The 26,141-nt window shown below is 45.4% G+C and overlaps 12 protein-coding genes across 12 annotated transcripts; 5 read left to right on the top strand and 7 right to left on the bottom strand. All coding sequences in view use genetic code 12, as the record gives it.

Moving 5' to 3' along the window:
- Positions 1 to 2,579: 2,579 nt before the first annotated feature.
- GDT1 (putative ribosome biosynthesis protein) lies at positions 2,580 to 3,500 on the top strand (the record flags this gene model as incomplete). Its single annotated transcript, XM_002615027.2, has 1 exon — positions 2,580 to 3,500. One exon carries the CDS (start codon positions 2,580 to 2,582, stop codon positions 3,498 to 3,500), a length of 921 nt encoding a protein of 306 aa, XP_002615073.2.
- Positions 3,501 to 4,037: 537 nt separating this feature from the next.
- Positions 4,038 to 4,673, bottom strand: MED8 (Med8p; the record flags this gene model as incomplete). Its single annotated transcript, XM_002615028.2, has 1 exon — positions 4,038 to 4,673. The coding sequence occupies one exon, from the start codon at positions 4,671 to 4,673 to the stop codon at positions 4,038 to 4,040; it is 636 nt and encodes a 211-aa protein (XP_002615074.1).
- A 972-nt stretch (positions 4,674 to 5,645) lies between these two features.
- On the top strand, positions 5,646 to 6,737 carry FOB63_004140 (NAD(P)-dependent alcohol dehydrogenase; the record flags this gene model as incomplete). The annotated part of the gene is made up of 1 exon (XM_002615029.2): positions 5,646 to 6,737. The coding sequence occupies one exon, from the start codon at positions 5,646 to 5,648 to the stop codon at positions 6,735 to 6,737; it is 1,092 nt and encodes a 363-aa protein (XP_002615075.2).
- Positions 6,738 to 6,886: 149 nt separating this feature from the next.
- Positions 6,887 to 7,770, top strand: FOB63_004139 (uncharacterized protein; the record flags this gene model as incomplete). Its single annotated transcript, XM_002615030.2, has 2 exons — positions 6,887 to 6,896; positions 7,133 to 7,770. The coding sequence occupies 2 exons, from the start codon at positions 6,887 to 6,889 to the stop codon at positions 7,768 to 7,770; spliced, it is 648 nt and encodes a 215-aa protein (XP_002615076.2).
- A 348-nt stretch (positions 7,771 to 8,118) lies between these two features.
- Positions 8,119 to 9,252, bottom strand: RIM2 (Rim2p; the record flags this gene model as incomplete). Its single annotated transcript, XM_002615033.1, has 1 exon — positions 8,119 to 9,252. The coding sequence occupies one exon, from the start codon at positions 9,250 to 9,252 to the stop codon at positions 8,119 to 8,121; it is 1,134 nt and encodes a 377-aa protein (XP_002615079.1).
- Positions 9,253 to 10,131: 879 nt separating this feature from the next.
- FOB63_004137 (uncharacterized protein) lies at positions 10,132 to 10,506 on the top strand (the record flags this gene model as incomplete). Its single annotated transcript, XM_002615034.2, has 1 exon — positions 10,132 to 10,506. The coding sequence occupies one exon, from the start codon at positions 10,132 to 10,134 to the stop codon at positions 10,504 to 10,506; it is 375 nt and encodes a 124-aa protein (XP_002615080.2).
- An 81-nt stretch (positions 10,507 to 10,587) lies between these two features.
- Positions 10,588 to 16,287, bottom strand: FOB63_004136 (DNA-binding ATPase; the record flags this gene model as incomplete). Its single annotated transcript, XM_002615035.2, has 1 exon — positions 10,588 to 16,287. One exon carries the CDS (start codon positions 16,285 to 16,287, stop codon positions 10,588 to 10,590), a length of 5,700 nt encoding a protein of 1,899 aa, XP_002615081.2.
- A 980-nt stretch (positions 16,288 to 17,267) lies between these two features.
- On the bottom strand, positions 17,268 to 17,942 carry LSO2 (uncharacterized protein; the record flags this gene model as incomplete). Its single annotated transcript, XM_002615037.1, has 1 exon — positions 17,268 to 17,942. One exon carries the CDS (start codon positions 17,940 to 17,942, stop codon positions 17,268 to 17,270), a length of 675 nt encoding a protein of 224 aa, XP_002615083.1.
- Positions 17,943 to 18,233: 291 nt separating this feature from the next.
- On the bottom strand, positions 18,234 to 19,289 carry FOB63_004134 (zinc-binding dehydrogenase; the record flags this gene model as incomplete). The annotated part of the gene is made up of 1 exon (XM_002615038.1): positions 18,234 to 19,289. The coding sequence occupies one exon, from the start codon at positions 19,287 to 19,289 to the stop codon at positions 18,234 to 18,236; it is 1,056 nt and encodes a 351-aa protein (XP_002615084.1).
- Positions 19,290 to 20,259: 970 nt separating this feature from the next.
- On the bottom strand, positions 20,260 to 21,513 carry LYS22 (Lys22p; the record flags this gene model as incomplete). The annotated part of the gene is made up of 1 exon (XM_002615040.1): positions 20,260 to 21,513. One exon carries the CDS (start codon positions 21,511 to 21,513, stop codon positions 20,260 to 20,262), a length of 1,254 nt encoding a protein of 417 aa, XP_002615086.1.
- A 1,035-nt stretch (positions 21,514 to 22,548) lies between these two features.
- Positions 22,549 to 23,514, bottom strand: FOB63_004132 (uncharacterized protein; the record flags this gene model as incomplete). Its single annotated transcript, XM_002615041.2, has 1 exon — positions 22,549 to 23,514. One exon carries the CDS (start codon positions 23,512 to 23,514, stop codon positions 22,549 to 22,551), a length of 966 nt encoding a protein of 321 aa, XP_002615087.2.
- A 979-nt stretch (positions 23,515 to 24,493) lies between these two features.
- On the top strand, positions 24,494 to 25,990 carry FOB63_004131 (tetrahydrofolate synthase; the record flags this gene model as incomplete). Its single annotated transcript, XM_002615042.1, has 1 exon — positions 24,494 to 25,990. One exon carries the CDS (start codon positions 24,494 to 24,496, stop codon positions 25,988 to 25,990), a length of 1,497 nt encoding a protein of 498 aa, XP_002615088.1.
- Positions 25,991 to 26,141: the final 151 nt, after the last annotated feature.

The following is a 26,141-nucleotide window of genomic DNA, read 5'->3' as shown; positions in this document are numbered from 1 at the left end:
ACATTTGTCTCCATATAGAGACTGAAATACGATATAATGCTCGTCAGCTTAATCTATCTTATTTTTTTGTAATCATTTTGAAATGAGCCCTGTAACTTCTTCATTGGCCTCTTGGTACACAAGCATTAGTATTCTGATCTTCAATCGTGTTAATTCTCTTAACGTGGGCAATCGAGTGGACCAGGAATTCTTCTACCTTCTTGGGATAATAAACTATCCACTTGTGCGAAATAAGAATCAGAAATGTTTGTATAAAGGCCTTTATTGGCGATGGAGAATATATACTTAGACTCAAAGAAAACCCATGTATTTATCCATCTGGTTTGACTCTAAATGTTGAAAATGATACACTGTTCGGATTTCCACCGACTAATTATTCCACCATAGACATTGCTGGATATTGTCTAGGGAAGTCACTTTGTTTTATTATAGCTATAAGGCCAAACTGCTAGCATATCCGTACATATAGAAGCAGAACTGTGGCCATAGGCCCGTTTTCATCAGAGATCAAATGAAAAAAGACCGAAAAGTCTACAAATTCGAGGAAAAAGAAACCCGCCATGTGAGCACCAGTAAGATAATGAAATGTGAACAGAGACCTCTTTCCAAGAGAATACAATAGTCTATCTGAAGAAGTTTGCTTCATCTTTAGGTCTTAACATAGCTATCTCCTTTGATGTACAACCACCAATGTGAAAGCTTTTGTAGAAGTATCTACGGCCATAGCAGGATGAAGCTAGAAGTAGATAAATGTAACATCGAAAAAGCGAAAGTCATATCTTCAAAGGAAATTCCATGTGGAGCAGGCTGATTTTGAAAATATGTTAGATGCGTTTTCGAGACGGGAGTTTCGGTTGCTTGTATCCATGGAAAGATATCGAACTAGAACACAAAATGACATAGGAACAATTGATGAAGAGTGGAAATAGCTGTACTTTGAGGCAAAGAGTATCTTATAGTTTATAATCCTAAACCAAGGTTTACTATTCGTTTGAGACTTCTGAGCAGAAAAAAATAGACGTTTTTCAGACGCTTTACCGTAATTGGATAGAGACAGCTTCTGAACAGGCAAATACAACGAAGATACTGTCAACATAGGTCACGTTCTTTGCCACTCAAGCTTCAGTAAATACGGTTTCCTGTATTTCTTTTCCAGTCTTGAAAGGGAGTATCAGATTCGACCTGGTTGATGTTCCAGATACCAGAGTTTCATTTTCTTCCGCCCATAAATGCCTCGAGACAGTAGCCAAATCCAATCGAAAAGCGAATCGATCTCAAGTCAAGTGATCGCAGATAAAGGATCCAAATGACTTTAAGACTAAAGCTTCCGTTTACTAGCATGTAGGCTTGGCCTTGCCGAAATTTGCAAATTGCATAAAGCCTTTGCCTTTCCATAATTGGTTCAAGTTGTGTTGCTCCGAGCCCATCAAATACCTGGCTGTTATCAATAAAATGTCACATAATGTGCATGCTAAATGCTTTTGCTAACTAAATTGGTAAGTATAAAGCTTCAGCCTAGAAAACCAAAACTTCCAGGAAAAACATCTGTCTAGTATCGATAGGAAGTTTATACGTCTTACGCTGGACTGTTGATATTCTGCCTTTGGAATTCTGTTTTAGCTACAAGGCTGATATTGCGGCACTGCAATTTCGCCCAACAAAACCAGCACATAAACACTTTGCAGTGAACAATAAAACAATAATAAAAGCCTGCGTGATGCAAAGAACACCCCATTCTAACATCGCAACGGATATCCGAGAAAGTTGGAGTACGACAGCCTCATTGGCCGAATGCACGAAGCTAGACAAAGCGCCACATCTAGATGTTGAATCCAGATGCTAATTTCAATTTCTGGCCATATTTACATTTCGTTTCGTATGCGCTTGCAAATTCCAATCATGCATGCCATCTTTCAGATGGACTAGTATTGGCAATTGAGCACAAGGTGATTTGCAATAACCTTTTTCGCATTCAGCAAGCAAATGTGTAGCAAATGTGTCTACTCTATGTATTTTTTTTCTCTCCTAAACTCTCAAATACCCATTTTCTCCACCACAAGATGTCGATGTTCGATTCCCGAGGTCCTGTATTATCCGAGTCCTGTATTTCCCGAGATCCTGTACTTGTCGAGTGTTTTTGGTACTGTACTTTCAAGCCATAAAGACATGTAACTGGTGCGGAAGCGTATACCCAAGTGACTGCATGTGGACACCACTTACACACCTTGCCGATTAGCCGTAGCAGAAAAGCCGAGGTTGACTTGGCCAGATGCATCGATCCTACTTTCATGGTTTTACCGACTAGCTATTTTTTTTTTTTTTTTGAGCTACAGAGTCCACGCTTCTCTGACATATGCCTCTGCTGTGATTGGTCAAAGCGTGGGCCCAAGTAAACTCGCGGATCTGGATTGTATTGTGCAGTACCTTCCGGCTCCGCCTCTCCTAACTTTCACCGAGATCTTGAGTCCGCGCGCATATTGTGATACGCGCTCACGTGACTATTTCTCACGTGCACACATATACTGGAAGGCCCTTGGAGATTTTCCAACTTGTGTAACCAGGCAGAACTTCCTTCCACCATGAAGTTATCCGCCTTGTTTTCTGCCCTTCTTCTTACGGCATGGGTCTCTGCTGCCGTAGAGCCGCAAGTGGGAAGTGTCGCCAAGGCCTCCCTTTCCCAAGAAGGCTCTCTTTTGGCCACGGATAAACTTTCCCGTGATTCAGAAACACTCACCAAACAGGTTGATGTGGAGGTTGAAGAGGCTCCAGGCACAGTTGCGCAGTCATTCTACATGGCTATCTCCATGATTCTCGTTTCTGAGATCGGAGACAAGACGTTTTTGATCGCAGCGCTTATGGCCATGAAACATCTGAGATGGGTTGTTTTCTCTGCTGCCTTTTCTTCTTTGGCGGTGATGACGGTTTTGCTGGGCATTGTGGGCCACGCATTGCCTACTTTGGTGTCGCAGCGTGTCACGCAGTTTCTTGCGCTGGTGTTGTTTCTTGTATTCGGTTTCAAGTTGATGCGTGAAGGTCTTTCCATGCCCAAGGAAGCAGGCGTGGCTGAGGAAATGGCCGAGGTCGAAGAGGAGCTTCAGGCATCTGCCATGAACGTGCAAATGCACAACTTGGAAGACGCTCATTACGAGAAAAAGCTCCCCTGGTATTCCGAGATGGGCATCCAGATCCGCGACTTGGCGTCGTTCGTTTTATCGCCAACGTGGATCCAAGTCTTCGTCATGACGTTTTTGGGTGAGTGGGGTGACCGTTCGCAGATCGCCACCATTGCCATGGCTGCTGGGTCTGACTATTGGTTTGTCATTTTGGGTGCCATTGTCGGCCATGGTTTTTGCACAGCAGCAGCATGCATTGGCGGCCAGCTTCTTGCCACGAGAATCTCCATGAGAAACGTGACTTTGGGCGGTGCCACGGCGTTTTTCATCTTTGCCGTGTTGTACTTCTACGATTTTTACTACTACGACACCTCCTCCGATTTATAGACAAGTTGGCTCGTCCCTATTGCAAATGCATAGTAATATAGTTGTAATTTTTGTGTTGAATGACTGAGCGTCCTGAGCGTCCTGAAGCGTAGTGGATACGTCTACGTATTGATGAAATACCCAATACTTAATTACTGAGAAATCAGCGGGTTCGGCGAAAGTTCCCGTGAAATAAAAGACAAGCTAGTGCTGGACTGTTCACGAATATGCTTGTTTTGGCTCATCAATTGCAATCTGCGTTGACTACTATTCCCAATTATCTGTATGAATTTCTTCCAAGTTTCCTATATAATCTTCTAGCGAAGAGAAGCAGTATTAGTTGTAAGATAGAGCAGCTTAGAAATTGCTTTCCTATATATCTATGAGCTTGGCACAGCCACAAGTCTTATCAACACTGTATGAAACGTAATGGCCTTGTAATGGTCCTGTAAAAGTGTGAATCTTAGACGAGCGATAAACTGACCTCTGGTATTCAGTATGGCTCCATTCTTGTCGATAGGACATCAGCTTATGCCAGTGGGCTGACTATGCAATGGCTTAGACGATTCCCCGATGCATGAAACGTAACACTTGGTTGGACGACATTGGAGCTTCTGTGCCCACGATTCTCTTCTCTGCCTGCTCTTTCTCCTTCGCTATTGCCTCTTTCTCGCTCTGCTCCTTTTTGCCCTCCTCCGACTCCAAATGGGCCAACTCCGCTTCTGTATAGAAACCTTCAAAATTGAACGTCTCCTCGAGCTCCTTCACCTTCAGATAACACCATTCCGCAAAGCTGTCGTCTTTCTGGATGGGCATCTTGAAAGTTGCGCTTTCTGCAATGGCGCTTTCTATCCATTCGTCCACTTCTGGGAGAGGCTTTTTCCGTAAAAGCGTAGTCACTAGGCCTTCGTGTTGCGTGGTGGGAAACGAGGGGAGCGGATACGCCGTGCTTGCTCGAAGAATCTCGTCATTGGTGTCGAGCTGCAGAGCGATCGTATGGAGCTGTGTGATCAAAACATGGAACTGGCTTTGTAAATTCAGATATCCGGGCAATCTGGACCGGGGGTTGCGGTTGGTGTGATTGATTTGGTCGGCGAGCTTTCGGAGCGACTGGTGCACCTGGCTGAGTCGGTTTCGAATGAGTTCCAACGAGTCCACAGGGACTTGTGAAGGTGGTGTTTGCTGTTTGTCCATAAGGGTAGGGTCACGTGGAGATTTCTTGAAAAAGTGGTGATGGTGGAGTGCATATTCATTGAAGTTTTACCAGCCTGGATAATGTTTAGTATCAAAAAGGAACACTAGAAGAAGTTTCAACGGGCCAAAGTCTTATAGAGTTTCAGCGTGGAGAAATGTTGACAGTATTTTAGCTTCTTTTTTTTCGGTTTTAGGTCCTTCATTTTTTTCAATGCAAGAGAAGCACACTGTAATTGTCTTGTTTTCGTTCAATGTACTTGTCGCTGTATTTTTTCTACTCTTTCGTATTCTGCTATTAATCCACGCTTTGAACTCCTTACTTATGGTGGCTTAAACTAGTAAAACTTGGACTATGGGTACTCAACGAATGGTACAAAATTCATCCAGATTTTTCAACATAAGATGTTTCAATTACTGTACACGGTCATTCTTGTTGTACAGAAGTATTTATGTCGCTTCCGTAGTTACATAGTAGAGAGATACCTTCTCACTAAGTGAAGCGGTCTCAACTTCAGATGAGAAAATGGAGTACGGCTCATTCAATAAAGTACTCATTTATTAGATTTTCAGACACATGACGACACCTAAGCTCCAAAACGTAAGTTTCTAGCTGCTTCGACTGCTCATAACCTACATCTCTGCTTGACTACTTGACGTCTTCTTACCACAGTGATTAGCAGGAATGCGTAACGTCACCTCTGAAAATTGCACACCAAATTATAAGCATATTCAACGCTAGCTAATTGAAAGTACTCTCCTATTCGGAAATACTCTCTTCAAGCTAACTTTCCATTCTCTTCCAATAGGCCACCTTATGTCAAAACATGTCTCTACACCCGTGCCTCCGGTGTTTGGCTTATCGCCCAAATGCCCAAATGCGGTAACGAGTGCTACTGTGGCTGAATGATGAAATTGGGCCTCAAGTATAAATTGACCAAGACACCCCAAAAATGTAAAGGTGCATAACCAAAAATGGTGTATCCCGAAACTTTTCAGGCCCTTGGAGTTGTGGACTATGATGACTGGTTGCACCCAAAAACTTTCGAATACAAGCCGCAAGAGTTCAGAGATTATGACATCGACATTGAAATTGAGGCTTGCGGAGTTTGTGGTTCTGACATTCATGCAGCCAGTGGAAACTGGGGCCGCCCATATGCTCCGGTGGCTGTAGGCCACGAGATTGTTGGAAAAGTGGTGAAAGTGGGCCCCAAGGCCAAAAGTGGGATTGAGTTGGGAGATCGGGTTGGAGTTGGTGCCCAATGTGACTGTGACAACAGCTGCATTGCATGCGAGTTGAATTTGCAAAGCAACTGCAGAAACCATGTGGGGACATACTTTGGCCACAACAAAGACACTGGTTTCAATACCATTGGAGGAAATGCGTCGCACATTAGAGTCAATTCGCAATTTGCATTCAAAATCCCACCTCTGCTCAAGACAGAACATGTTGCACCTCTTTTATGTGGAGGAATCACGGGCTTCTCTCCTCTTCTTCAGCATAAAGTCGGCAAAGGAACTAAAGTCGGTGTAGTTGGCATTGGTGGTATTGGACATATGACCATTCTCTTTGCGAAAGCTTTGGGAGCAGAAGTGACTGCTATATCCCGAACTGACTCTAAGAAGGATTTGGCAGAGAAACTTGGGGCAGACCACTATGCCGCCACCTCTGATGAAGAGTTTGAAAAAAAATATTCCGACACGTTGGATATCATTGTCAACACGGGCAGTTCTTTTGCAGGTCTGGCGGTGGAGAAACTTTTGAAAATGCTTCGCCCTAGAGGCAAATTCGTATTCATCACCGTGCCACCTTCGGGTGAGAATCTCGAGTTGAGTCCAGTGCAATTAGTTCTGAACAATGCTTCCGTTCAAGGTTCTTCGACCGGCTCGCTTGAAGAAATCCAATTCATGCTTGATTTTGCCGCAGAGCACAATATTCAGCCCTGGGTCGAGACGATTGATATTTCGGAGGAAAACTTGGGCAAAGCATGGGAGAGAGCTCAGAAGGGCGACGTGAAATTTAGATTTACGATGGTGGGATACGACAAGTTCTTCAAAAATAAATAGACTTAGAGATTATCCAATGGATAATACACAGATTACCATACCATAAGCGGGACAAGAACCTAGAGCTCATCTGGCATTTGTAGAGTTTATGAACATTTTACTCCAGCGATCATAATAAAAAGCATGATCCAGATGTATAATTGGGATATATGCTTTCCCGTGGATAAACCGCTGTATATTCAACAGCACCACAGCCAAGATTCAACTAGTAATTTTTAATTTCTCAGTCTTACCGTGTTAAACCGATAAGTAGTCTCAGTATATTTCACGTAACGCTACTATGTGCTTTTGTTTAAGCTTTTAGGTTTGTTTACAAGAATGTAGATCCTGTGCAATATTAATAGTATTACAAATTTGTTTTTCCCTCTCCACCATTTATTTCTTATTTCTTTCAGGAAATATATTTTCTTTAAATTCCTATCAAGTACTCTATCTTTCTATACCAGCCGCGCCTCTATACACACTGGCATCAACTCAACTACTTTGGATGATACGAGGAAACTACAGTTTAGCACGTGAGGTGCGGAAAAGCGAGCAGAAGCTGCGGCTGCGGATCCAGCAGAAACAGAAACATGCCCACTTGCTCGAAAAGCTCCAGCGAACAGACCCGATCCGGCTTCATTTCCAGATCGAGCGCCTTGAATCGGGCCAGCTCGATGGGGCAGGGAAAAAACGGCTCCAGAAACTCAAAGAGCACTGGGCCTTCATGCAGAAGAACGGGCTCCACAAGGAGAAAATACAAGCGTTCCTAGAACAGCAGAGGAAAAAGCAAGCCGAGGAGGAAAAGGCCCGGACCAGACTCTGGGGAAAAGAGTCTGTGTACTTCAATCCAGAATTGAATCCGCTTGGCAAAGTGCCCGATTGGCGGAATCTTGACGGTTTTTCGGAACCGCTTCCCAATGCAAAGAAGCCTGTTCAGCGAGTTGAGGTCGAGCCGGACCCGGAAATCTCTCTTTTGGGAATCCAACCTCCAGAAGGGGCGCCGCCGAAATTCTACCGAGCAGTGCAGAACACAAGAGTGAAGGAGGTGTAATTCCATTAGGGTGGAGGAGAAGGTGATTTTGATGAAAAAGAAACGTTTACATACGAGACGTATGGAAATCGGGCCGACTAAAGGACAGAACGTCAGATCGAAGGTCGTTCAACGACGCTTTCGAAACAGCCGAGTCTAACTAAATCTAGGCGCAATGGGATGAACTATCTCCCTGGAGTACACACTACGGGCTCAGGTGAACAGTGCACAGAAAAGACAAACACCATGCACCAACCACTAGCAGCTCTATCGCCGTCCATTATATACAAGAATACCAGGCAAACCGATGGACTTTCCATCTCTATTTCGTCTCCTCCCTCCTTCCATCTCTATCATTTTTTCTCTCTCTCACGACAACATGCGCACCACAAGCTCCCACGTTCCAAACATAATGATCAGGTTGGGCACAGTTCGAAGCAAATGCGGCGTCAAGCCGCCGTACATGCTGGCCAAGCCTTCCTCGCGCGCCACGAGGCGGAAACACTGCACGAGCCCCGTGTACTTGGGCCGCCCCGTTTCGGCCAAGGGCGCCTGCCGCAAGCGCGTGCGCACCACCTCGTGCGGGTAGGTGATGAGCGAGGCCACGAACTTGGCGGCGCCCGCGGCGCCCGACCGCGCGCACCACTCGAGCACATGGTCGCGCGTGGTTTTCTCGTTTTCGCCCCGCGCCTGGCGCGACACAAACGCCTTCATCTGCTCGTACAAGACCCACTGCAACGTCAGCTCCGCGCCGCCCAAGTACGACGCGCTCAAACCTTTGTACAAGCTGAAAAAACCTTCGCGCCGCACAACGTGCACAAGACACTCCCACAGGCTGCGGTAGTGGCGGCCCTTGGACTTGTCCAACTGGAGGCGGGTCTTGACCAACCAGATTGGGTTTGTGGCCGTCGACGTGACAAAGCCCGCGCACACGCCGGCCGCCAAGTGGATCCACGTCGCCTCGGCGCCGCCGTTGAACCGCGCCAGAAGCATCTCCTTGCTGGCGCCATAAGTGAAGAAGTTGATGGACCGCGCCGGGATCACGCCCACCAAGTTGGGGCCCATGCCGCGGAAAAGCGCGCGGGCGCCCTCGCTGCGGTAGATGGTGCGGAGCGCGCCGCCCGTCTCGCTCAAATGCTGTGCCGCCAGCACAAACGGGTTGCTCGACTTGGGCGTGCGGTTGTACGCGCCGTGGTAGGCGTCCGACTGCAACCGTGTCTTGACCACGTCGAGCGGGCACGTGACAATCGCCCCCATCATGCCGCCCACGCCTCCAGCGACAAAGTGGACCCATTTGGGCGGCGGCGGCCTTGTGGCGCTTTCCATAGGCTCCGGGGCGCGTGTGGTGCTGGACTTTTCGTCCGAGACGAGAAACGCATACAGCTGCTCGGCGTCGCGCTCGATGGCCCGGACTCGGTCGATGCGGGCCTCCGATGCGCCGTTTTTATCTAGGCCCATGTTGAAGAAGTAGTTGTTCTTTTTCGTGATGCGCTCCTGCACCATGGGCCTTTGATGGCGCTACATGCACCGCTACGAAGCAGACTGGGAATGTGGGATTACGGTTTGGAAATGCCTTGTATGGTGACGAAGTGATTGAGCGAATGTATGTGCCGTGGTATGTGCTGTGGTATTGCTAGGATATGCTAGGTGGATTGGGATATTCTGTAACTTGCTACATGTTGCTGTCTGTGCAGTATCCAAGAGTCTGGACTGAGATGCGAAGCCTGTTTAGTGGTCTGAAGTGTTGGTCTGAAGTGTTGGTCTTAACTGTTGGTCTTAACTGTTGGTCTTAACTGTTTGGTATTGGTGGTCTTCATTCATCTAACTTCCACTAAACCGTTGAGGACCCATGAATTCTTGATGGATCGCCAGCGCTTTTCCGTCAATCGTCTTGTTGCTCGTTTAGCTGTTGGGATGATTAGGACGGTGAATAGTCAACCTAACACTGTAGGTCCGGCTTCCGAACAGTATTGTACGAATTAATCAAAAGCAGTGTATTAATACAGACTCGTCTGTTTTCTTGACGAACTCAATACCCTCGCCAATTGATATGGCTCCTTTTATGCATTTTGTTCAGCTAGTTCCACACCTTGCCATGACTCGTGAAATTGTGGCCAACGATAATCCAAACGTTGTCCGCTTCTTCGTAGTGAGGCATGGCAAGACTGATGGCAACGTCAATAAATTCATCCAGGGCCATTTGGACTTGGACTTGAACGATGAAGGCCGCGATCACGCTGAAAAAGTGGCACACCACTTGACCTTAACTACATAGTAAGCTCGGATTTGCTTCGGTGTATGAATACGGCACGGGCAATTGCAAAGAAACAGAGGAAACCGGTCGGCCCCTTTGAGTCAACCCGAGCCTTGAGGGAATCCTACATGGGTCCACTCGAAGGTTTGCATTTTCAAGTGGCCATTGAAAAGTACGGGCCCAACTTCGAAACAATGGGCGAAAGTGACGGCGATTTGGTGGCTCGTGTATATCAGCTGTGGGACCAGACATGCAAAAAGGCCGTAGCCGAGAAGCACTCAAATATTCTCTTTTGCACTCATGGTGGCGTGGTAGGAGCCTTTATCAGGCACTTGTACAATGTTAGAGGCTACAAGTTGGCGGACGGGATTGCACCCGAAGATCTCCGTGTCCCTTTCAATACTTCGGTAACTATAGTAGACCTAGACAAAATCTCAGGCGAAGGAGTTGTCCGGGTATTTGGTCTGACAGAACATTTAAGTGGTGATTCTGTCGTGGCCTGATTGTCCTTGCCGATTATCCTAGTTCTCATGATTGTTTGTATCTAAGTACAAGTCTAGCTCCCCATACTCTCTATATTGCTCCTATTTAAGCTTTTTGATAAAGTTGTCGAGATTGTACTCGTCTTCGTACTGCGACTCGTCCCAGAGTTGGCCCAATTCGCCCACTGCTTCTGCTGGAATAAGCCCACCGGTCAAATCTTCTTGCACCTTGTCTTTCTTTTCTTCTTGGCCGTTTGCATCTATCTTGGTAGCAGCCTCATCCACATCAAACAAGTCTAGCAATTGGTTGGTGTCCATTGATGCTAATCCTGCGTTTTGCTGGTTCACGATAGTCGAAGCAATATTCATTTTGAACTTTTGAAGACCCATGATTTTTTCTTCCAATGTAGACTTGGTGATCAATCTGTAAACATTCACAACCTTTTTCTGTCCAAGACGATGGGCACGGTCCATGGCTTGCAAGTCGTTCATTGGATTCCAGTCATGTTCAACGAAAATTACAGTATCTGCTCCCGTCAAATTGAGCCCCAATCCACCGACCTTGGTTGTCAACAACAATACGTCGATAGAGGGGTCTTCATTGAACTTGCGAACAATTGCTTGTCTGTTGCGCGGATCTGTTCGTCCGTCCAATCTCATGTATGTCACCGATGGCATATGCTTTTTCAACAACTCCTCCTCGACAATATCTAACATGTCCTTCAATTGACAGAAAATAAGGGCCCTGTGTTCAGATATCACTCCCTCAGATGAAATGAGCTGTTGTTGTTTTTGCTTGTTTTTATACTTTGATCCCGAGTATTCACTATCACGAACTCCAATACCACACTCTAGCAAAAGTGTTTTCAACGATTTTAATTTTGGTGCATGTTCAATATCCCGAAGATCAGACTTTTTGCTGGCCAAAAAGCTTGCTACTTCTGCAGCTTGAGGATGATTGGGTGAAACTACTAAAGCAGGATGGTTGCACAACTTTCTCATGTACTGCAAAGCTTGGAAAATGTGTGTTTTTGGCGATCCTTCATCCGTTTCCATCGCATCATCTTTCAGAAGCTCGTCCTTAACGACACTTTTTTGTTTGTTTGCAAAGTCCTTGTAAAGTTTCTTTTGCAAGTCGGACAACTCACAATAGTAATCTTGAATAATCTTTGGCGGCAAGTCGGACAAGACATCTTCCTTCAACCGACGAAGCATGAATGGCAACACCTGTTTGTGCAAAGATTCCAACGCTAAAGCACCTGCCTCTTGCTCTTTCGAAGATGTCTTACTATTTCTGCTGGCTGCAATCGGCTTGGCAAACTTCTCCATGAAAATCTTTTCTGTTCCCAAAAACCCGGGCATTAAAAAGTCAAACAAAGACCACAACTCCAATACGTTGTTTTGGATAGGCGTACCAGACAAAATAAGACGGTGTTCTGCACTAATTTTTTTGACAGATTTCGTCAACTTAGATGCAGAGTTTTTGATAATATGGCCCTCATCAAGAACACAGTAATTGAAGGAATGATCCGCCAAAACATCAATATCATTTCTGCACACATCATAGGATGTCACAACGACGTCTGCGTCTGGTATTTGAGATCTAATTCCAGCCCTTAACGAAGGACCACCAGCATAAACAACAACCTTTAAGAACGGAGCATACTGGTTGATTTCTTGTTCCCAATGTCCCGTCAACGATGGAGGACAGATAATAAGGGAAGGAAGCTTTCTAAACTCGTCTGCTTTTGTTTCAGCAAATTTTTCCGCCCGAAGATGGTGGTCGGATGCAACAATACAGATTGTCTGTAATGTTTTTCCCAAGCCCATATCATCACACAAAATTCCATGCAAGTGATATTTGTTCAAGAAAGCAAGCCAGTTGACACCTTCTTGTTGGTACTTACGCAAAGTGGCCTTTATGGCAACAGGAAGTTCAAAAGGTTTGATCTTCGTTGGATCCATCATTTGCTGTATAAATTCTCTTTCACGGTCTCTGCCAGCCAATAGATCTTCAGGCATATCTGGTGGGTCAGGAATACCTGCTTCTAAAGGTACTAACTTGATGATAGATGCAAAAGTGGTACTGGCCAAAATACGGACATCTTGGTCGGCATCACTCATCCTTCCCAAAACAGGAACAATAAGGAACACAATGTACGGAAGAATGTCGGGACCCATCGTACTGGAAACATGATACACAACCTCAATTGCACCTTGACGCTCTCTGAAATTGCCTGCATTATTGAGCATAGGCAAAACATTCTTCACCAAGAATGGAAACGCTTTAGACGGGAGCACGGAAGATATAGTGGCAAAGCACTTGGCTGCAGAGTATCTGAAAACAGAAAGAACGTTCTTCAAACCGCCCAAAAGCTTTGGCAAGTTTGCTGCGATATCGGCATAAAGCACTGGATCTAACTTGGGAATAATGGCTCTCAACACTCCCAATGCATCGATGATATTTTGGCCCTTCTGCTCATCTTCCAACACTGTTTCTGGACCTAAAGTTTCTAACACATCCAACGGATCAAAAAGAATTTCCTTAAGTTTAGGAAGCTCCGTAAAGAAAGAGTCTTTGTAGATAGCGATAATCTCATCCATTGCGATGAGCGCACCATTTCTTTTGATTCTCGCTTCATGGACTGCTCTTTCATGTGCAGCAATGTCCGCAGGATCAGTCTTCGCTTCTTCTTTTTTCAATGATAATATCGAGTCTTTCAATTTCGCATGATGGATAAACTCTGGAACCTCAGAGGTATCAACGCAAATAAAAGCACACAAGTTCTTGGTAATTTTGTCAGCCGCACCCTTCTTGCCAACACAATTGAGCTCATGAATGAGTTGTGCGATGGCCTTGGCAGATCTTTGCTGCAACAATAACGTTTCTTCCAGTTTAATACTGTCCATCAAGGATCTGATAATGGGGTTAAGTTTTTTGGGTACACCACCCAATGCTAAAACTGCGGCAGAATATGCCGCTAAGATGCTGGTTAAGCGCTGGTTAGATACTAGTTTAGCCTCTTCCAACGCAACAAAGATTCTATGTTTCGAATCTTCCAATGCTTGATTTGCAGAAATACGGTATGTGGCAGACAAAGATTTGATCAACTTTGGATATGTTTCATTAATAAGCTTTTCTGCACTTTCAATGCCAAATGCTCCTGGTCCACATCCCGCTTCTCCTTGGACAATAACCGGTAGTTGTGGAACCTTGTTGGGAGGTAATTTTGCTTTCGTCAAAAGCACATCGAAAAGTTGCAAGCACGAAGTTCTTACGCTCTTCAATATTGGCACTAATTCCCTGAAATAAGGAACACTTTCTGGAGCGCTCAATGTTTCTAACATGGATGTAATAAATTCTTGTGCGCTTGACAGTGGTTGTTGGCCCGCAGACCTCAAAGCCTTCGCATATTCCTCGAGGATAATAGCACCAAAGAGGCGAGGTGTCCCATGCGGAGAGTTCATGCAATTTTTTAAACTGTCAAAGATTTTCTGAAGTGTCTCTTCACTTGACATCTGTGCTAATGCTGTACCATAAGCTTGCGCTGCAGCAGTTCTTGTAGCAATGAAAACGTCGAAACCAACAAACATCACATCACCATTATAGATTGGTGCATCGATATTGATTTTGAGTTCATCGTTGGAAGGTATAGCAGACTTGGGAGGTTCGACTTTCCTTTTCCTTCCGCGTTTGGTAGGGGCTTCCGGGGTTCCGTTTGGTTCCGATATTGGTTCGCTTGATTCTTCTTTTATATGCTCAACTTCATATTTGGACGCGGAAGTTTTCATAAAAAGGTGCGTGTTCATCTGGTAATTGTGTCTAGCGATTCCGATTGGTGTCATTATCAACGTAATCAATGAATGCAAATGAGTAGTGAAGTATGACTCCACCGAATCAAGGTTGGGGTTGGTTTTGATTTCCAAGATGAGCTTGTTGAAAACCTCTTGGGATAATTTTAATACCTCTGCATTTTGCTCAACTAGTAGGTTTTGAAATATCAATCGTAATGCTTTGGATGTGATCCACAACTTAGTAGACTGGTCTTCGATGGACAAAAATTCAAGAATTGTGTTAAGGGATGCTTTTCTCACGTTGGTAATTGAATGCCTCAAAAAGGGGAAAAGGAGAGGGACAAGGTTTTCAAAAGAATTTTCCGAGTTCAAAGTCGCCTCCGACTGCATGATTTCAATGACTTCTTTGTGAGTGCATAGTTTGGAAAGTAAATCCATAACAGAACCGATAGAAGCAGATAAGTCGTCCTCGAAACTTGACAAACATTCCCAAACCACTTCTAGAAGCGAGTGTATCACTTCCTTTCGCGTTTTGACAAACTCGCTTGCGATTGGAGCTAATGTTAAGGCAGCCACAGATTGAACGTCATCCTCGCTCTCCTTTAAGCAATGCAAAACCATAAAGACGACCGAATCTAAGAGCTCAGGGTGTGAAAGAAGAACATCAGTACGCACACTCACGAAGTAACGCACTCCTAACATTCCTCCATGTTTCGCTTCCCAACAACGAGGTATATCCAAGCTATCTGGTTGCTCTTGCAAAACTAAGGATTGCAAAGCAGAAAACGTCTTCAAGATTGTCTCGATATTGAGATGGATCAAGAGAGCTGCCAACGTCTGTGCTCCAGATTCACGTACCGGAGCCACTACAGTATCGTTGACGTAATCTGCAAATCTGTCTAAAGCAAACAAAGTGCAGATTCTGACGGCTAAATCTTCCAATGTAGCAGCATTGTTCTGGTCGTTTTCTTCTCTTGATTTGTTCATTACTCTTCCAGCACCGGTTCCATGAGATTTCATCAACTCTCTCAATCCTAAAGCAGAACCATGGCGCACTTCCCATTTCTCGTCAAACAAGTCATTCAAGAGCAATTCGTACACACCTTGAAATTGCCATACAAGACCAGCGACCTTTGCGTGCTGTGAAATCAAGGGAGAGAGTTCAGGTGCTTTCGTTTCCATAACCAACTTTGATCCGCCTTGTTGCGACGTTATATCAAACTGAGGTGCATCTTCTTGTTTTACGTTAGGGTCGACTTCGCCATCCTCAACCAATTTCCGTGAGATCGAAGACTGTGATAAATCAACAGGCGCAACTTTTGAAGCGTTTGATTTGGCATTGACTTTGGCTCTTCTTCGTTGCATGGCTTTTAATCTAGCACTGGCTGCAGCTGATTTGGGTTCAGCCGGTTGCGGAGACTGCGACGCTGTTTCCTCCCTTTTTAGTTCTGGCTGTCCTTCCGATTTCACCAGCGATACTGGAGAGGGGGAGTATTCGTCATGCTTAATAAGGGGTTTGTGCTTTTTGATTCGGTTGAGGAGAGCATTATCTTTGGACGAGGCGTCGAATTCTGTGCCACCGGACGCTAACAACTTCTTGCCGCTTTTCAAAAGCTCGTGCAAGTTCCACGAGTCAAAAGTAACCAAGGACAGTAAATTCTCGTCGAGTTTCCGAAGCTCCTCATCTTGTTCCAACTTTACTGTGGGCTCGTTATCAGCAGAATTGGCACTTTCGATATTTTGGAGCTGCTTCTCCTTTTCAATCGCTTCCTCAGAATTTGGGTCCCACTGAGGCGCGTGGGCGACGATTCCTCCAAAAGCTTTGGCTGCAGCAATTCGGGTTTCCCACTTTTCAGCTTTTAGAAACGGATATACACGGCCCAACAAGCTGATGATATCTTCAGGATGGCCCTTGGCTAGATCTGATAGCTGGTCAGCAGCTGTGTTTCTTATGAACGGCGTGGATCCTGTTTCCAAGAGAACCACCAAGCGATCTAATCGAGACATGGCGGATGGCAGATGTTGTTTCCTGGAACCAGATGGATCTACTGTTCAGGGGAGGATTGAGCAAATTAGACGGGGCAGTTTTGTCGGGGAAAAAATATTTATCAATTGTAGCACGATTCTTCTTTAAAGTGACATCCAAGCACTTGCCCACTAACTAGGTGCAACAATCGATGGTTTTGGTGCGAAAAGTGCGAGAAATCACCGTGCTTTATATACTTTGGTGATGCGCAGTGTTTTTTTCTGTGCAAGATCTGTGCCTGGCTCGCCAGATGGGAATGAATAAAAGACAAAGATGGCGTTAGATAAGCAAAAGTTCAACCCCTGGTGGAAGCCGGAACAAAACTGGAATTTGGACTCACATGGAAATTTTTGGATCTTTGCTCTTCCTCCGGGCGATCTGTCTATCTGACTGCGCATCTGATGCACTACATAGATCAATAGTACAATCTCGCTTTGAGAACCACTAATTTACTTGACAATTAATTCAATGGACATATTGATCGAAAATCGCAAAAGCGGGTCACAAACGACAGCGCAGATGTCGATATTTCAAGAGTAAATGCTGGGCTATAGACTTGGGGTGTTATTCAGCAAATATCAGCTTTGCGTTTTCGACTAAACTCGATGTGGTGAGATGCCTATAGGTTCCAGTGCTGATACTTGTATGCCTATTGGTTTGTGTTAGAGTCTCATTTCTGCGAGGTTTGTTTTGAGAGGGTAATATTAACGTTGGATAGACCGCGGACATGAATAGAGACTGATCGCCGCATCATGAGCTAGTACTAAAATCTACTACGCTAGTGACGTTGAGAACAGATGTACCTTTTGGCCATCTTCAAAAGATATACCTTTTGGCCATCTTCTGAAGACATCGCTCCCCGTCTGCCTAATCAGATCCTAACCGGTTTAATCATACTATGTATTATCATCTTAGGACTATGTAGTGACAGATTTGCCATACCCAAGCGTACTCTTGCACTTTACGCAAACCTCTTCTCTCTCTTGGAGCGCACGTCGGACTTTTTCTGTTCCACCTCGTCTCTCGACGCATTGTATGTCACATTCGTGTCCTGGTTCATGGGGTTTTCAGGCGACTTTTGGAATTCCTTGAACACCATGTTCTTGATCTGCTGCAACCTCAACCCAGGATTCTCCTTCCTGATCTCGGGGGTTCTTCTTTCTTCAAACGCCGCAAATGCAGCCTTCACTCTTCTTTCAGGGTGTCTGTCTATATCCTTGTTGGCCACACCTCCGTCGCGTCCCGTCAATGCCAAAGCTTCCAAAGCATCGTCAATTCCAGAAGCACTCAACTCTCCCTTGTTCAGATCCCAGTCCAAGAAATCATCAATCTTGCCTGTTCTCTTGGCTGCAACTTTGGCGGCACCTCTTTGTTTTTCTTTTAGAGGCTTAGCAGGCATGGCTGCCTCCTCGGCTGCTAAGAGAGCCTCTCTCTCGGCCTTCTTTCTTGCAGCCTCCTCCTTCTTGAACTTCTCTTCCTCTTTCTTCTTATTGCCCTTTTTGGACCCATCCTCCCAAGCGGCAGCTTCTTCTGCCTCGGCTGCGCTAGCAGCTGCCTGCTTTTTTTTGTTGGCAGCATCGGCTTTTCTGGCATTGCCAGCAGCTTTTTTCGAATTTTCTCCTCCTTTCTTGGCCATGTTCTATCGTTGGTGGTACGCGATCTTCTCCAGTATGATACTCTTGGGTGGTGGGTGTGCACGTGACTTTTTCGATCTCGGAGAAGGCTCTAGCAACAGAAGGAAGAATACAATACCTTGAAGAAATTGGTGTTCGTCCAATGGGATCAAAATAGACCACAATCAGTCGTCTGATGCAGATTTCTCCTGTACTTTTTCCATTCTTGTTCATCAAAGTCTGTGTCTTTTGTCTTCCTTACCTACACTCGCAATTTCTCTGGACATTTCATTTCTCGTACAAAATATAGATCTCTACAATTTTGAAGGCCGTTCGTTTGGAACAAACGCAACTCGACCCACAATCTCGCCCTTGGCCATTTTTTCAAAATAAGCTGGAAGCTGATCCATCGAAGTTGTGGTGACCAATGGTTTAAGCTTACCTAAGCTGATCCACTGTAGCACTTGGGCTTGGTCCTCTGACGTTCCGCCGAAATTGAAAATGTACTCTACTTCTCTTCGAGCCAAGTCGTAGTTGGGGATGTTTAAGCGCATTTTGCCCAACCCAACCAGCAAGATTTTCCCCGCAGGGGCTATGTACTCGACACATCCATCCGAAGTCTCTTGGTTTCCAACAAAATCGAGACAGACCTGGAAAGATTCCGGATCGTGGGCAATTTCGTCAGCATTTGTATAGAACTCTGCCGCTCCAAACTTCTTTGCAATTTCCTCGTTGCCCGGTTTCCGATCCACCACAACTATATGACATCCGAAATTGGCAAGTATCTGTACCGCATTGAGACCCAAACCACCAGCACCAAAAACAAGCACTTTCGTCGTTGGAGCCAAGAGGTGTCTCACCTTCATGATTGCATGGAAAGGCGTAAGAATGGCGTCCGAAGCGGCAGCTGCCTCTGCAAACGACACATTTTCGGGAATTTCCACTAAAGACCGTGGATTCTTCACCAACAAGAACTGCTGGAATCCTCCGTCTTGACTGATCCCATAGGCTTTGTCTTGGTTCCCCAGGCACAAGTTATCAACCCCCTTTCGGCAATTGCTGCACGTCCCACAAGCGTCTGCTATCACCAAAGCGAACTTTTTCCCAATCAGGTAAGAAGCATTGTCTTTGAGCGACGGACCAACTTTAGCAATGGACCCACACACTTCATGGCCCATTACCATTTTTTTGGGTAGCCTGGGGTCTTGCACTATCAAAATGTGGAAGTCTGAACGGCATAAGCCAGCTGCTTCGATCTTAAGAAGAACTTCTCCGGCTTGAGGTTCTGGCACAGGAAGGTTGTCAAAACGAACTAGTTTTTGGTTCCCATGCACAATTCCATACCCAACTTGCAATGACGGAATTGACATTTTAAATCTTTTTTTCAATTCTTGTCTAATTACAGTCCGTCACCAAGTGGTTGTTTGCCTCATCTTATATAGATGCGAAATGCGGGGTGCATTTCTATCAGCCCGAGGAAGAACAGTATGCATATCCAGAACCCAAGGGCTTTTGAAGCCTTTTTAACCATTTGAAGATATACAATGGGAATGGGAAATTACAAGGAGTTGAGCAAAGCTGGATAAGGAACCGGGTAAGAAATTGGATGTGAAGGCTAGTGACGAATTTAATGGATAACAAAGAACTTGGAGGATGCAGGTGCGTCCATTATAGGAGATTTCCTACGGAGTTTGATACAAGTGAAAGAGAGAAGATACTATAGCATTATTAGCCTCGTATAGTTTCCAAGCTTGCATTAACAAAGTCAAATTCTTTGATTATGTCAATTGACTTCGGCAGACGAATTTACGTCGATATGATGTCTACAGGCAATAATTCCGAAAATGTCGAAATTCATAACCAAACTACAAAACGGAAGCAACTGTAGGAAAAGTCATCAAGTCATCGCAATTATTTTCTGGGACTTGGTTAGTAAGTACTGTAAACTATACCACTCGAAGAAGCATTCCAACTACATTCAAACTGGCACTCACATTGATCCATGTAGTACCCAAAAGTTGTTCAAAATACAAGGGTACGACCATGAAGACGACGGGAGAGAAAAGAATGTCATTGTACTTTTATACGAATCTTGTTCATGAAGCTTTATTATTCATCGCAGATTGCATAATTTGGAAACAAGCCCTATTTAGAACCAATGCAACTACGCTACGCATATAAAGAAGTGAAGCTTTATTTTTCGTTTTCTGCATCCCGGAAAACGCTATAGTACACATGACGAAATAAAATGCATGTTTGGAAGAAGGCTCCCGCATGTCGTGACGTTCATAAAGCGCTAAGGAAATCTGGGTAAAACAGAGCCAACCGTCATTGGCGGATCTACTCAGATTTTTGTTTCTTAGCGGCTGGCTCTGCGTCTGGAACATCGTCTGCTCCATTGACAGGGGCCAAGCTAGGGGTGGTCACCTCATAATGGTAATCCTTGATGATGGAGTCCACGTCATCAATGTTCAACTGTCTGACGTCGCCCAACAACTTAATCTTGTGTGTCACCTCCTTACACTGAGCGTCGGTCAAGTGCAAGTTCAACTGGTCAACACGAGACTTGATGGCGTTCCATCCGGTCAAACGGTTGGCAAAATGGATGTATCTGGTCAAGCCAAAGTCGGATGGATTCAAAATCTCATACGTCGAAGGATTGGCCAAGATAGCCTTGGCATGGATACCAGCCTTGTGGGTGAAGGCACAGAAACCGGTGATGGGGTTGTTGAATGGGATGTTCACCTGAACAGCATCAGCCACCAAGTTCTCCAAGTCACGCAACTTGTGCAACTTGTACTTGGACAAGACATAGTCACGGTCAGCCGTGATCATACGGGCCATCAAGGCACCCAACGGCGTGATACCGTTTCTCTCACCAATGCCCAAAACGGAAACGTCAATCAACTTGGCTCCAGCCTCCAAAGCCGTGTACGCATTGGCAATGGCACAGCCAGTGTCGTTGTGGAAGTGGCACTCAATGTCACACGACACGACAGACTTCAAAGTCTTGACCAAGTCGTACACCTGTCTTGGGTTGGCACATCCAACAGTGTCGGCAATACCAACTCTGTTGACACCAATCTTGTCGACAGTCTTGTAAATGTTCAACAAATCAACAATGTCCGAACGGAACGAGTCTTCGGAAGAGAAACGAATCTCAATGCCCTTGGACTTGACAAACTCAATCACCTCAATGGCAGATTGAGCAATGTAGTTCATGTCCTTGCCGTGAGAATACTGTCTCAAGAACTGCGATGTGCCAATAACAACATCAACACCGTCCACGCCGGTCTCCACGGCCACTCTGGCATCGTCCATGTGACAACGAATATGCGTCAAGATCTTGGCCTTCAAGCCCAACTTGCAAATGGCCTCGCAGTCTCTTCTAGACTGTTCCGAAGCAACAGGCGAGGTCAATTCGATGTAGTCCACACCGAAATCGTCCAAGGCCTTGGCAATCTCAATCTTCTTTTCTGTGGAGAAAAAGGCATTGGCAAACTGCTCGCCCTCTCTCAAAGTGGATTCGATAACCTCGAACTTGTTAACGTTCGATAAAAAATCGTGCGGATTAGGTCCGTAAGGATTAGACATTGTGTTGAGAAAAAAAGTGACTTTTCAATGGGTTTCGGTCCGAGTCTCTGGGATCGTTATATACTGGAGAAAATTTTTTCAGTCTACTTGCTCCTTTCTTTTTGTTGCAAGCTTCTTCCTGCACCATTGTCTGAGTGACTGATAAAGTGTGGTCGGCCTGCCTGTATGCACTCCGTTATCGTGCCTTTGCCGTCTGCCTATGACTCATCACATTATCTACTGCTTATCAGAAGCTTTTCTACTCGTTTTTTTTCGTCGGGGCAAAGACAAAAAAACCTTGGTGGAAGGTCAAATGTAGGCTGCTGCTTCTTGTGAGGACATGGCCGTTTTTTCACTGCCCTTAATTTTGCCCTTATCTATCTAATGACTCATGAGCATAATGTTCGGCCCGCTAGTGTATTGGGCCCGACACGCCTGGCACTGACTAATTGCTAGAGAACTTGGTGGGGAATACACGTGACGGTTTCCTCCAGACCACATGCAGAGGATTTCCTCAACGGGAAATAATATGCGTTCATTAGCAGAAATTTGTTAGGCAGTTAGAGAAAGATAAAGTTAGAGCGATGAAGGAAGAGGTCAAGTGATTGATCGAGAAAATAGCAGACACTGAGATAGAGGCAGAACATCAGAATGCGTGACGTAATTGATTGTAGTCAACTGGCGGATCGTAGTAGATTGATTATGGTAAGCGATATGAGCAATTTTCAGACTGCCGTTGCCACAAATGACTAAGCTTGAATGTTTATGCTAGTGAAAAATTTAAAATATCAGCTTATCCACTGTGGTCTGGATTCATAAGTCACTGTTATGTTCCATTAGTCACTGTTACATTCCATTTTTCTTGGTTCGTCTCGGCGCAATGCGAATTTCTCCGAGTGACTCACGATGCACCATTTGAATTATGAAAGAGAATCAAAAGTTAATAGAACTGAATACAAATTCCATACAGTGTTAAGTGCAACGTTCCACACATCGTTACCGTCTCATCTACTGTAGTGTGTCTTACTTTCCTAAATCATTGTACATTATGTTACACTAGACCGTTTTGGTCACCATTTTCACAAAGCGGAAAATCTCCGACTTCAAGCGGATAAGCTCGATGTTCTTGATCATGAGCTTGCCGTTCAACCGCGAAACCAAAGTCTTGACAATACTATTGATCTCTGAATTGGCCAAGCCTGTAATTCCACTCCAGTCTTTGGTAATTCGCTCTCTCGCCAACGAGAGCTTGAAACACCCAACGATAAGCTTCTTCAACCCATAGCCCATTTCATTGTAGTTGGCGAAATTGTTGGACTGGTTCAAGTACCGCAAGAGGTAGATGATGTCCATGTATCTAAACAAGTAGATGATTCCTCTCATGAACATCGGAAGCGTCAACTGCAAACGGCTCACCAATATCATGAGAAATTTGTCAAGCGGCATTTCGTTTGTGTCTCTCGTGCGAGGGCTTTCTGGAGGAAACGAGTTTCTGATTTTCATAGCAATGTACTTGACAACGATTTTCATCACTTTCGAGCGTTCCAGTTCGAGCTCGCATGAGTTCTCGCTCTTTTCTTCTGAAACCGGAGCGACTTCAGGTTTAAGGGTCTCAACCTCCGGCTCTGCCTTTGGTTGCGCAACTTCGTCTTTCAAAATGGAACGTTTCAATTCACGCACAGCCAGAGAAGGAGGTGGCGTATTTTCGTGATCAAACGGAACACTGCGCTTGGTCGAATGCGAGGCGTCATTGTCTGAGTCCTCCTCCTCGTTGTCAGACACCAACAAAGGAATGTCAATGTAGCGAGAAAAATCCATCTCGCCCTCAGACTCGGCATTGGTGTCAGGCACAGGCGACGCCATCATGGCGGGCGTAAATTGACGGGAGGGAAGGAAAGGGGTTGCAAAAGAAGAAGGCTCTGCCTGTTTGCCGCCACTTAAAAGCTGTGATGCTTCTTGTGGCGAATGGAGCTTTTCCGAGGAGTATATATTATCTTGGATGGTAACCATGTGGGAAAACATTAAACTGGGACGAGTAAACAGGAATTGGGATCCGTAAATCTCTTTTTAACACCTTCGCTGTATTCGTTCTTTTGAATTAGAAGCGAAAGGTTACAAAAACACTCTGTTGTTGAAATAAACACACGTTAAGTATGAACAAAGGAATCTTCGCCGGCAAACTCAATACATGGCGAATTTGGAAAAGAACACGGGAAGAAGGAATAAGGAAAATGTAATGTCAGTTGATGACAGTCAAAAAGGCCGTTGAAGCTTTGTTGGAAAAGGGACTAGGGGAGTGCGCTCTTTTAAAGCTGCGCGGACTGACTCATTTTTTTTTCTTTTTGGCTCTGGCGCCGTCCGTTCCTACGGGAACCGGATCACGTGACACATTGTTCCGCCCGCCCCTTAATCTAGCAGACACGCCCTTCTTTGCAAGACTGTAGTTGACACTACGTTGCTTGCTGTGATATAAAGTCAATCTACACGCCACTGCCCCAAATTCTTGCGGTGTACAACAAAAGCAGAGAAGACAGAAAGCAAATGTCCTGCACACAAGCACGTGGCTATCGCATCCCGAGTCGGTTCAGTTTCCCAAAAAAGCAGAATTTAAGACAGCTCAGAAGCAAAACTCATATTGGTGTCAAAGATATCCCTATGATTTCTGTCTATTGTAGTCGGCAGTGTTTGTACTATGCCTGTTGTCGCATTTGAAAAAAACGCTCAAATTTTTTTTTCGCTCTGTCTGGTCCGCATCTAGCAGACTCAACTTTTCCATCCTCTGATCCTCGATTTCCTTCACTGGTAATTTGAAATTTTCTCTCCAATTCTTCCAATTTCAATCCTGTGCTTTTGGAAAGGCTGAAAGAAGGCTCAGATTAATTCTCCAATCGAAAGCAAAAGATTAGTGAATAAGTGGGAGAAACTGTCTCTTGACAATCCATTTTGCACAAGATCCCAGTCTGTAAAGCCCTGATATACTACTCAAGGACAACCATTTGGAATGACCCAGCCGGAAATGCGAGTTCGGACATACAAAGATGCCATTGCTGCTCTAAACAGCCTACAGTCGAATTTCGCTTCGATCGAGGCACTTAAACGCCAACCCATCTCTCCTCTTGCTCGAAGTGAGCTTTCCCTAGCCGAAGTACACGAGTATGTGCGTCGGATGGGCTACCAGAGAAGCGATTTCAACAAAATGAACGTGATACATGTTGCTGGAACGAAAGGAAAAGGTTCCACATGTGCCTTTGTCGAGTCCATAATGCAGCAGTATCGTGATCAGGGAATCCGGAAAGTCGGCCTCTTCACGAGTCCTCACCTTAAGTCCGTGCGAGAGCGTATTAGAATCAATGGCGCTCCAATTGCCCCACAGAAGTTCACCCGCTATTTTTTCGAAGTGTGGGACAAGCTTTCGGCCACTACTTCCGATGCAGAAGCTTTTCCGACGTTGCAGCCCTGCCACGAGGTAAAACCCATGTACTTCAAGTACTTGACTCTTTTGTCTTTGCACGTTTTCATGTCGGAGGGAGTGGATACAGCGATATACGAAGTTGGTGTAGGCGGCCGCTTTGATCTGACCAATGTGGTGGATCGTCCTACGGTGGCAGGCATCACTGCTTTGGGCATTGATCACACTTTCATGTTGGGCTCCACCATTGAAGAAATTGCATGGAACAAGGCAGGTATTCTCAAACAGGGTTGTCCTGCTGTAGCTGCTCGTCAGACTGAATATCCTCAGGCGGAGTCTGTCATTGAGCAAGAGGCTGAGAAGGCCCAAGTATCTTCCTTGGAGTTTGTTGGGTCTGAAGTGGTTCCTGAAGATGTTCCGTTGGGCTTAGCTGGAACGTTCCAGCGCCAAAATGCTGCTGTGGCCGTGAAATTGGCCGAGCACCACTTGAAGCATCTTGGCATCTCTGTTGACCTCGCCGACGGTCTTCCTGACGAGTTTATGGCCGGACTCAAACATGTCCGTTGGGACGGCCGGTGTCAGACACTCGAGAAAGAAGGGTACGAGAATATCACTTGGTATATTGACGGTGCCCACACCCTCGAGTCTGTACGTGTTGCAGCAGAGTGGTACTCTTCAGCGGTGTCTAAAAGAAACACGACCAAGATCTTGCTTTTCAACCAGCAGAGCCGGGAGAACGCCACAGAGCTTCTCGCAGAGCTCTATGAGAGAACGCCTCATTTTGACCACGCCATCTTCACCACCAACGTCACCTGGGCGGATGGAACGTATAACAGCGACCTTGTGTCGATGAACTACTCCAAAGAAACTGTGGATAGATTGGTGGTACAGAAGGATTTGGCGGAGGCTTGGAGTACACTTGATCAAAAGCACAACGCCAACTCGCGGAAGCACGTTTTCCCCGATATCGAAACGGGGCTTAGGTTTATCAAAAGTTTGGCACTGGAGCGCCTGGTTGAGGTTTTTGTGTGCGGACTGTTGCATTTGGTTGGCGGGGTGTTGGCGGTCTTGGATGGCGAAAAGGATTAATCAGAGTTTGATGCGGTCCTCGACTTTGATCTCACTTGGCCCTCTGTCGTTCATTTCTGATATCTGACCTCGAGGAAAGAGGTGCATTTGTATTAAGAAGAAATAAATAATAGAACGTATGGGATCCCAAGCATAGTTTCACGTAAACATA

This window comes from Clavispora lusitaniae, assembly GCF_014636115.1.
Source record: "Clavispora lusitaniae strain FDAARGOS_655 chromosome Unknown tig00000187_pilon, whole genome shotgun sequence".
Taxonomy (NCBI): Eukaryota; Fungi; Ascomycota; class Pichiomycetes; order Serinales; family Metschnikowiaceae; genus Clavispora; species Clavispora lusitaniae.
The sequence above is the reverse complement of the archived record's forward strand: the minus strand, read 5'-3'. Positions and strand labels throughout refer to the sequence as shown.